This window comes from Alligator sinensis, unplaced genomic scaffold, assembly GCF_000455745.1.
Source record: "Alligator sinensis unplaced genomic scaffold, ASM45574v1 scaffold863_2, whole genome shotgun sequence".
NCBI lineage: Eukaryota > Metazoa > Chordata > Crocodylia > Alligatoridae > Alligator > Alligator sinensis.
The window spans coordinates 356,411-367,641 of record NW_005842780.1 but is presented as its reverse complement, the minus strand read 5'-3'; the positions used below and the strand labels follow the sequence as shown (position 1 = coordinate 367,641).

Genomic DNA, 11,231 nt, shown 5'->3' with positions numbered 1-11,231 from the left:
CCCCGCCCACCCCCCCGCCCGCTTTCCCGGAAGGGGGGGGGGGGGGCGCGCGCGGCGCGGAGTAAAGAGGTAGGTCTGCAAGAGATAGGAATAGCAAGTCTGCTCCACCTGTGCACTACCAGTGGTGCAGACAATTGGAAGCCATGGACACATGCAAGGCTTAACTTGGGCACAGTTAAGCCCTCCTAATTTTGAAAAGCTGCAAACACAAATTCCTAACACCATCCCACCTATATCCACTTCATGCCCCCCTGCAGTGAGAAAGACCCTTACTCCCAGTCCCAAACTGGCGCTCCCAGCAGTTCCTTGCTCATAAGTGTCCTCCCACCACCTGCAAGTAGCAAGGCAGAGTACATAGCAGTTAACCCTCTTGCCCCATCTGCTTCTCTTGCTGAAGTCACAATGTGCTCCTGCTCCCAACCCTCATTATGATTTGGCTACCTCCCTTTACTACATCATGCTGGACTAAGCTTCTTGGGGGGCAGAACCTGTCTGTCCATTCTGCAGGGTGTCTGTCCTATTTGGAAAACTAGTCAAGGATAAACTACAGTCAACAGCCCCGAGGCTTCCAGCACCATAGCACCAGTGTGAAAAAGCACTCCATTAAGAAGCTCTTGTTGCATGTACTGATGGAGCTCCCAACCACAGTGGTAAGAGCACTGGGTGTACTGCATCCATGGTGGGACAGCACTGTGATCCCTCAGGGCCTGACGTGCCAAAAAAGAGCTCCAAAAAGCAGCTAGGAGCAATCAGGCAGGAAGCCAAGGACCTCTGCTGTTTGACATCTCTCTGGCAACTCCTCTTCCCCACCCCTTGCTCCATTTTTTCTAGCAAAGCACAGATGCCAGCCTAGCACTTCTGACCCTTCATGCTCTCCCAGTTAGGGTGCACCCTTTGATGTCCATGAGAAGGAGGTTTGTTCTTGAATAACTACTAATAACTAGACCTACTGGACAACAGAGATACAAGTCTGGCTGCTCTGGTCTCTGGAACCACTCTCAGGTTGCTTCCATGAGCGTCTCTGGCAGGGAAAGGGTCCAGCTTCTCCAAGTCTAACCTTTGATATCCCTATGGATCTTCCTCTCTGAGTGCAGGTAGTCCAAGCCCTTCAGAATTTCCCGCAGGATAGTGGCAATGTAGGTCTCTTCCAGGGGTCCTGGCTTCAGCTGAAACAGGGAAGAAAGGAGGGAGGAGTAAGTGCAAGTGCTTGCAGGGGGGAAGAAATATAGCTGCTAAATACATGGGAAAGTGGGGAAAGAAAGGTGGTGGGTGAAGTGGGAGGAAGAGGCAGCATTGGAACTTTCTCCTCAATGTCTGTGACAGGCACTGAGGAACCCTTACTGGCGAGTCACAAGTTTTGCCATTCCCAGGCTCTTCTCAGTTTGCTCATTGGAACCTCACACCCAGCAGGTCTAACCGCACCAGTCCAGCAGATGCGTTGTTCCTGAAGGAAACATCTGGGTTTGACATCCTGCTCCCCAAACCCAAACTGCACAGGAAAGGCTATGAATTTGGAGAATTCGCAGCTAGGGAAGAAGTGGGTGCTTGGTACATGGGACGTGAAAGTTATAAACATGCCCATTCAGCCCCACTAATTCCTCAAACTCTGAATCAGACAGCGATGCAAACATGCACCATGCTTATGAGCTGCTTCACAAACCAAGGCTCCCCAGTATGCCTTTGAGCAGGTGTCTAGAGACAAAGGCTAACCAAGCTACTCACCAAATCAAGTGCCGACCCTCCACCCAGGTACTCCATGATTATCCACAGCTTGGTGCCCTGCAAACCAGACAAGGGAATGGGCTTGAGTAAGTGTTGGTCACGGGTAGAGGTGAAAACAGTCAGAATCAATCAGGCTTTCCCTCCACAGCAGCAGGACCAGTAACAAGTTTCTCCAGGAGTGGAAGCTGGAATTGGTCCAATGCACTGAGTGGGCTTTGTGTTTCCTCCCCTGGGCAAGGGTCACATCAGAGAGCTTCCATCCTTCCCTGCCCTTGCTGACATGGGGGCATGACGCTGAGGGCAGACCAGGGGATGGAGCACACCACACACTTCCCTTCCAAGCCTTGTTTTTAATTCAGTTTCCTAAGTGGTTTGACATCAGTCCAAGGTGCAAGACTGCATACCCTGCAGCGTAAGTCCATTCACAGTCAAAGGCCATATAAATCTCTCCCCACGGACACAGTAAAGTGCCTTTGTCCTTGCCTGGAAAAGCACATGTATGGGACAAGGCAGCTCTCCAGTCCTGGATACTGCAGCTGCCCACTGGGGTCACATCTGACAGCTTTCATGGTTGTTCACTTGCAACAAACTCATTTTGTGCATCTCCAAGCAAGATGGAAGCTCTCAACCTTGGTTTACCTTGCCACAGCATGCCTCCTACGATTTAACTATGCTCATGGCAATTATTCTGTAGGCCTCCCAACATAGAACCCCTGCATGTCTACTTCACTCACCTGTAGCATCTTGACAAACATCTAACAGGTGGGGAGTGTCTCTTCTGTTGTGTCTAAGTGTCTGGAACAGCAGGGCTCTGACCCTTGACACCTTTACGACACCAGTCAATAGTAACAGCAACAGCATTATAACAGTGACCCTTTAATTTGGACCTCTGTCTAGACTGGCTTCAGTGAGAAACAAAACAACTGGTGGCCTCAGACCTTTCACTGGCAATGCAGAGACTGCAGGGTGGGTGGGCCCTATTCATGGACAGGATTGGGTCTTGGGCAGCCCAGCACTTCCATACTGCTCCACAGGGGAATCATGCAGAGAAGAACAAAGGTGGAACAGGCTCTGCTAGAGGTGGTGTCACCCACCACAGCAGTAGCCCTGACAGGAAACCAGAGATTGGGACCAACACCCTGAGATGGGCCTTGTTCCTTTTCTCAGCAGACAGGGTCTGCACAGGCTGTGTTTCAGAGGGTGCCTGGGGTGGTGTTAATCCAGGAACAAGCAACCCCCAAAAAGAAGGGCATGGGGTTGGGGAAGAGGCAGTAGGTGCATTATCACAGAGCGGCCAACTCCACGCCTCAGGCCATATGCCCCTTGGAAACACAAAGCAGAAGGCAAACATAAGGAATGGATGTTGGATGGAAGGTCTCTGACAGAGTCGAGTCGCTCGCTCTCTGGAGATGTCATCCTGCCCAGCGAGTTCTGCAGGGTCTGAGTCCCACATGGTCAGAATGACAGAAGCAGCTACTGATTTTCCTGGTCTGTTGCAACACCCTTTGCTGACAGTGCATCCTACTGCTGCTGGGCACCCATCTGTCAGACCCTGCAAGCTGCCCACCAATGACACAGGCTGCAAGCAAGGGTGTCCCTGCCCACCTTCAGGTAGGAGCCATAGTAACGGGTGATGTAGGGGCTGTCGCACTGACTGAGCACCGTAATCTCCTGCTGGATATCCTCGATCTCATCCTCCGCCTCCTCCAGGTCAATGATCTTGATGGCAACCACCTCCTTGGTGCGGTTGTCGATCCCTTTGTACACCTCACCGAATGAGCCTTTCCCAATCCTCTCCAGCTTGGTGAACAGCTCCTCTGGGTCCACACGGGAGTGCTAACCCAGGGACAAAGACAAAAGGAAGAGTCAGTAAACCCCAAGAAGCCAACAGGATGCACCAAAGCAGGGTTCTTTTCTCCCTGACTTCCCGTATGATCATCATATCAAGACAACCTAGAGCCCCAGACTATTCTCTGGGGATTCCCCACACACCAAAGTTCAGCCCAGGGTGACCCACCCAAAGGAAGAAAGGCAGAACAAAAGCTTTAGAGGTGGCATGCTCGGCCCCCAGGCCTCCATGCATGCAGAAAGACCACTGGAGAAGCAACGAGCTCCCATAGGCAGGGCCTTTCATTTTGCTATCTCTACGCTCCCTGCCACCATGGAGCACAGGAGGGTCAGGCACTTTCACAACAGCTGTATAATAATGGAGCTGCCCATCCTCAGCATGTAGAAACAAGACCTGGAGCATCTCAGAGGCAGCATTCTTTTCCAAAGACCTAGTGAGTACCATGCAAATAGCAGCCCAAGAGAAAGGCCAATAGAAATCCAATGGCATATTTTCTCCCATATCAGCAGAGACTTTGCCGGGGGTTTAAGGCACAGCGGGCTATTTTCTCCTCTCCCACCATCTGCCCTTTATTTTACTACCAGACTTCACCACAAAGCAGTCTAAGCTGTTCAACAACACTGGTTAAAGGCGACCGCCTTCACTGCTGCCATACATGAGCCAGCCCAGCAGTCCTTAGCTATTGGCAACGCCTGCCCCACGTCACTCTGAAGGACAGCTGCAAGGATCCCAGCTCCCCATCTGCCCCAAAGGGCACAGACTGCTGCTAACAGCTGGGTCTGCAGCCTCACTTTTCTCACAGATGGTTCATCTGGCTGCAAAAAGGGCCAGCATGTCCTTCACTGGACAAGCCCATTACCTGGAATGCTTCTAATGTCATGAGCAGCAGGGACATGTTTGCATTTACATGGCAATTAGGCCTCCAGTTTAATCTGTGTTAATATGAATGGGTGTATAGAGAGGGAGGTGGCAGCCCCATTCTGAAGCCGCTGCGTTCTGCCCAGATGCTGGCTTGCAGTACAGCACTGCAGCCTGCGAGTAAAAGGCTCTTTGTGATCAGAACGGCTTTTCTAAGTAGGTAGCCTGGACTCTGGAAAGTACTGCCTGATCAACATACTGGAAACAACTCAGCCCTGAACATTTATGCGTTCTCTACACCCAGCGTGTCTGGCACTCAATACCACACTCACCTATGGGCAAGCATCACGCAGGAGGGGCCACACCCTGCTAGAAGAGCCAAGACTCTCTTTGAGGTCAAGATAGCTGCATGTTTCCCTCTGCTTCTGGGGCTGCAGCCCTTATTATTTAATCATTAAACCAACCTGGATCATTAAGAAGCCTTTGGATGGGCAGGGCTGTTTATCCCCAGCCCCCAGAGTACAGGGTGCTGCAGGCTCCATGCTCAGCTCCCTGAACAGGCCTTTTAATCCAAGATACAACAGAAGGGCAACCAAACATCCTCGTGCATCCATGGCAACGCCCAAACAGCACTGCACTTTGAACAAATATGCTGGAAATGGAGCGGGAGGGGAAGAGCAGAGAGCAGCCGAGATGAAAGGAGTGAAGGAGACGCAGCAAGGCCTGGGCGGGGGAGGGACGGGAGATGATCTGAGCCAGAGCAAGACTAAAAGGACGTGGGAACAAACAGTCCTGGGACTGTCTGGCTGGACTCAGAAGGGGCTCCAGGAGCAGTTTTATGCTTTGGAGTAGTAAGGGAGGGGCAACAGAATAGTCTCCATCTGGCAGCACAGGCTGCTACACTGTCTGCCACCCACAGAAGCCTCTTACCCTCACCCCAAGGAGGGATGGAGCAGCTTCCCCAAAATACCCAGCTTGGCATCACCTCTGCAGCTCCCTCTCTGAGCAGAGGCTACCAGGCCCTCCCACCCAAAAACCCCTTAAAGGGAAAGGGCAATGGACACATCATCCACCACACCCTGCAGGGCTGAGGGGGAACTGGACATAGAGCAAGGACCAGCAACCTCTGGGTCCTTCAGCAATGACAGTGGAGGGCAGAGTGGTGGCAGGGACAGCGTGCCAAGCAAACAAGGCTAGCTGTTGGGAAGGCCATCTGGGGACACGCCGATGCAACTGGGTACAGTAATGAGGCAGCTCCCAGCACAGCAGTGACTTGGGAGAGCAGTAGGGTGCAGAGCAGCCAAAACCACCCATGTGGTTAGTGCTGGCCAAGAGGCCTGGACAGACTGCACAAGAGACTGGTCCTATCCCATGAAAGGGAAGCTGGCACTTAGAATGAGAAACTCCAGCGTTTGCAGCTGTCCCAGCACAGATTGAGAGCCTCAAGGCTCAACCCCATCAGGTTTTGTGGAGAACTGGGGGCTGTAAATTCTTCAAGGTCCTCTTTGAGGTAGGGACAACAGAAAGGGCCTCTGGATGGGCTGACCACAAGCTTTGCCTACACAAGCTTTTTAAAAACATTACAAGCCCCTGACTGAGCCAAGCCCTGTGAGTGAATTACTCTGCCCAATGATGCAAAAAGCAAAGGCCCAACCCCAAAGTCACACTCCCCAGGAAATGCCTGCTGGAGACCATGAGCATGCTCACAGTGAAGGCCAGACCAGGCATCACCAAGGCCTTTGTCCCACCTAAGTACGGAAGGATCAGGGGGGAAACGGCCTTGGCACAGACAGCATGAACAGAACAACATACAAACTGAGCAAAGATGGGTGCTTGCAATCCCGTCTAAGGCAAAGTGAGGCCACAGAAACCCAGCGAGGTTTCCTGAGGTCAGTTCAGACACCTGCACACTGAAGAGGAAATGCTCACTGAGGGGAGTGAGTAGTCCAGTCGGCCGACAGGCGAGCTTTGGCACATGATTATGCACTGCTGAGGGATGGCATGTAGAGGACAACCAGCATCCTCATCCTGGATACTGTCTAGTTCACAGCCTATTCTCACTGCTCAGGAATTGCTTTGGTTCCAGTACAGGCTTTACAATTAGAGTGACCCCCACCACACACCCTTACACACAGATCAGACAAACAGTCATGGGGCACTGCAAGTGGAATCCTTCACCCCAGGTAAGGTACCTAGAGGGAGTGGACCCATCAGAGCCTAAGTGTACATTCATTAGCACCTGCCATGCTCTGCAGCTGCCATTCACATTAGAACCCTTTTCCGTTCACTTCTGCTAATGCCAAGCCTCTCTGCAAAGCAGAGCCCCAAGCATGGCGGGGAGGAGAACCAGCTGACCTGCTGCTCTCTGTTCTATTACACAGCTCTTACGTGATGTCTGCCCAATCATATCTATGTGCTTGGCTGAACATTCATCGCACAGGCTCTGCAGTAAGAGAGGGACTCAGGCAATTCCAGCATTTCTCCTGTGCTGGACTGCTCTGCCAGGCCACTCAGAGCTAAAGAAACAAACGAAGTTGGGCTGGGGGTGGGAAACAATACTCTATGTGGGAAAGGAGGAAGAAGGAACATTAGGCTGCATCGCAGGCTCTGCTCCCCTCAACCCCACCTTGCTAGCTGTGGGAGAGGCATTCCATCACAATGGCTGTCAGGAAATGCCCTATCATGCACAAAGAGATAATGTTTTAAAACAAAGCAATTCTCAGCTGGCACTGGGGGTTAAGAGGAATGGCATGTTCGGAGCCAGCTTGGCAGCTGTGAGCACTCCAGACTTGGCAGCGCTGCTGCTGAGGTGGGCAGCTCTAGAGGTGACACCGTTAAGTCCTGTTCTGGGAGGGGGTCAGGGGAAAAGGGAAAGCTCCCACTCGCTCGGCAGGATTCAATCACTGCCTGGAGCATGAGGCACAGATGAGCTGGTTGGCAGTGTGCACTCAACCTGCCTCACCCCTGCTTCTCTGCAGTTCACCTGTGCCGTCTCCCCCAGGGCTCTGTTATGAAGGCACCAAGAGGTGCTTGCCTCCAGCCAGAAACCTGGGGTTTTCAACACGGGGCTGGGCCACAAACAGGATGCAGGGGTCACAGCCACCCTGCCTTGCCCATCCTGCTCCTAAAAAAGGTGAGAACTGCAGGGCTATGCCAAGGGTTAGAACCTTCTTGACTGGGGGAAAATATTTTGAGAGTCAATATGGCTTGTGCTACAGGCCATAGCACAGACAGCTGGCTTCACAGCTCCAATATCCATTTTTCCCCCTATAAAGCTTTTCACTCAGGTAATTTCTCAGTACTGAGATAAATATGCAGAGCTTCCCAGTGCTACACACCCAGCTAGAAGGGCCTCAACTTTAAAGAGATTGCAGCAGTTCTGACCTCCCTTTAGTGTTTCCTTCCCTCAAGCAATTCTCCATGTTACACATTAACCCTTTGGGCCTCTCCCAGACATTTCTGCAGCAACTGCCCTGCTTTCCTCAGTGAAAGTGATCCTGTCACATGGAAACACCCGCAAGTTTGCTGGTCACTACCTCACTAGCTCATGGTTTTTCTGTTGTCTGCTGAGCCAGAGCAAGGGCTTTGCACTTCTACAATCCCAAATAAAAAAGGCAATTCCCATGGCAACAAGGCTTTGTGTTTCTTTAATTGTCTAGCCAGGACTCCCCAAGTGCCATACAGGCATCAGCTCTCAGGACACTGCAAGGATGTCATGAAGTATTACTAAGCCACAGAAAGTTTGAAAGACTTTGTCAAGGTCGCGGAAGAAGCCTGCAACAAAAGCGGGAAGCAAACCCATAGCTGAGCTTGAAGCCAAAAGTTACTCGCATAACAAGAACAGAGCCTGGGGCTCCCCCTGTGCCATCTAAATGCAGCAAGGAATAATCCCTGCCCAAGACTGCAGGCAGGAGGGAAAGCAAGGACACAGAGAAGGGGAATGATGTGCCCAAGGTCCCAGCAGGTCAGCAGAACTGGGAATAGAACCCCTCCCTCCTCCACAAGCAGTCTGTGAACAATTCCTACTCCTCTTCCAAAGCCCCCCACGTACATAGAAGCCAATTTATAACCTGAGGCTTGTGGTCAGCCCCCGGAGGAAGAAGGAGGTGGGGGGTGGAAGAAGAACAACACAAGACACCTGTCAAATAACTTTCCTCTTTAAGATTAGCTGGTAGAAGGAAAGGAAAGGCTTTTGTTGCAACTAGAGGTCATGGTAAGGAGAAGGCTGAGAATGCCCTTGTGGATAACAACAAGAAGGTAGCCATGGTTGGCACTGGTAACCTTACACCCAATATTCACTGACAAAAAGCTTGCTGCAACCAAAGAAATGATTTTTTGGTGAAGACACCCATCCATCACAAGCAGCTGTCCCCTCTATTCAGACTCTGGCTCCAAGTTACCCTTCTTGTCTCCTTACCTTCCTTCTGCCTTGTTCCCTTACCTACTCATCACCTACTTCTAGCAGCCCTCCTCTTGCAGCTCCTGCATTAAACTGCTTCATCAATGCACCATTTTTCAGCTGTAACTAAACAGATCCTCTCTGCTGTCTCCAATTCTCTCCCTCTGCTACAACTAGCTCAGGACATATTATTGTCTTTAATTCTGTACAGCATTTAGGGAACAGTTGGTGCTGCACAGCAAAATAAGTCACATGGCAAACTAATTTAAAACCAGTAAGAAAGTTTAATGGATCCAGGCAAAAGATAGCCACAGCCAAAAGCTTCCACATTTATGTACTCAACCCCACACTTGGGAATGCAGAATGCCTGAAAGAAGTTTAATGTAAAATATGCCAGAAGAAGAGCTCTAAATCAGTGTTTCTCAACTGGTGGGACGTGAAGGTCATGTGGGTGGGACTTCAACTCATTACCCAATTGAAAAAATCAAAGTTGTTTGCACTTCAAATAGATGAATCAATGGATATCTCGAACAGTGGGGTTTTGTTTTTATTATGGTGGGACCAGGGTTTTTTGACAAAATGACTGGTGGGACATAAGGTGCAAAAGATTGAGAACCACTGCTCTAGATCTCGATAGCTACAGCATTTGCAAATTTGGCAGAAAAATGTGGGAAGGAACAAGATGCCAGCTATGCCCTCCTTCTGCGGGGAAGAGGCATCCAATTTAGAGATCATTTACAACACTCTCACACCAATTCTGCTTACAGATCACCTAAAGTAAGGAACAACAATGCATGCACATTTACTTCTAATAAGGAAGAGAAATTCAGGTGGGCAAAGGGAGGGGGAGCTCTTGGATATTTCAGTCCACAACAGTGAACAAGTTCCAAGGTACCAGCAGTGAAGCTCTGGCTGAAGGATTCATGCCAAGATCAGTTCTCTGGCCCCTACCACAGAATCACCCCTTTAAGTCCAATTGGGAAAAAAACATCATCATGGTGATAACACTGTTCACCAATGCCAATATATGTATTTTATAGGACAGTTACCTATTCAGAACCAACCAGGGAAGCTCCTTGCCCCTCTCCCATGCTTAGCTCAATCCACCAGCCCCAACTGTCCACTACGAAGGTTGCTCATGTACAGTGGTAGTCTGCAGTTCTTTTTTTGGACATATTTCTTCATCGAATCATGAGGAAGTAGCTGGGAGGGACCTCCAGAGGTCATCTAGTCCAACTGTCTGCCTGAGGCAGGATCCTCCCTATCCAAACTATCCCATAGAAACCATAATCTAAACTCTACATAAGACTGCCTTCAGCTCTGACACAACACTGACCTAACAATCTAACCTGCCACAGGTAAAGCAGGGGAACCAGGGCAGCCAACATCCTACTTCTATGAAAGGTTGTCAATATATGCTCAAGAAATCCCAGGGAAGAGGGCCATGCCCCCTGCTACAGAGAAAGACAAAAACCCCTACAGTCCCCACCAATCTGACCATGGGGTAATGTTCCCTCTTGACCCCAAATATGGTGATTGGTCTGACCCTGAGCAAAGGGACAGGACTCCCTAGCCAGAAACCTTTGCCTTTGGTCCCAGCAGGAGCACTGGCACACCTTGATCAATATCCCCAGCCTTGGCTGTAGCCAACACCTAATGCCTCTGAGGAAGGCTTAAAAACACCCTTACACATGTAGCAGGAAGGGCAGGCAGTGGAAACCTGCAAAGCTCAGACGCCTGGGAAATCCCCATAGTAGAACACAGGCATCGCTACGCCTGCATCTTCCCTGATCGGGGGCTGTTCAACCTTTTCTTGATCACCTTCAGGGATGGAGAGTCCCCACTCCCCTACACATCTGCTTCAAGGCCTGGAATTCTTACCCCGTTTGCCCTCAAATATTGGGAACGTCAGCGACTCCCACCTCTCTCAAAGAGACCCACGTTATATTTCGAGAGAGAAAGTGCACCTGTGCAAGCCTCCTCTTTCCTTCCTCTCCTGAAGCAGCAACCTTGCAGCATGTCAAAGCCAGGCCTGCCAGGGGTACAACAGCAATCCCTTGGGAAAGAGGAGCCAGGCTGAGAGCACAGGGGGCAGAGGCACAACAACTGCTTGACTCCCAAACCAGAGGGGGTTTGCTTCAGGGTTTGTCACCTGCTCTCAGGGGCAGATCCTTACCTGGTTGGCAAATTCCCTCAGGTGAGCCATGTCCCCAGGCTGGTCAGACATCCGCTTCCACCAAGCCAGGCAGCGGGAGGCGTGCGGCACAGCACAGGGGCAATGCTAGCTCCTTCGCGGATGAGCTGGGAGAGGCAAGAACGCAGCTGCTCTACTCCAGGTGCCCCGCGCCCACCCGGCTGCCAGCAAGCGCACCCCCCACCCTGCTCGTGCCCGCACCAGGCCCA

General features: G+C 51.1%; 1 protein-coding gene across 3 annotated transcripts in view; it reads right to left on the bottom strand.

Moving 5' to 3' along the window:
- The window catches only part of STK25 (serine/threonine kinase 25), a 26,110-nt gene extending 14,931 nt beyond the window's left edge, over window positions 1–11,179 (bottom strand). For 2 of the 3 annotated variants that reach the window (XR_003096485.1, XM_006034873.3), the window contains exons 1-4: window positions 11,005–11,179; window positions 3,328–3,558; window positions 1,723–1,779; window positions 1,058–1,166 (exon numbers count right to left, since the gene is read on the bottom strand). Coding sequence is in view for 2 of the 3 variants with exons in the window: in XM_006034873.3 (XP_006034935.1) it covers window positions 1,058–1,166; window positions 1,723–1,779; window positions 3,328–3,558; window positions 11,005–11,055 (448 nt within the window). In the remaining variant the exon portion in view is untranslated. The remainder of the gene's footprint in view (window positions 1–1,057; window positions 1,167–1,722; window positions 1,780–3,327; window positions 3,559–11,004) is intronic. The other variant, XM_006034872.3, reaches the window with a different exon arrangement.
- Window positions 11,180–11,231: the final 52 nt, after the last annotated feature.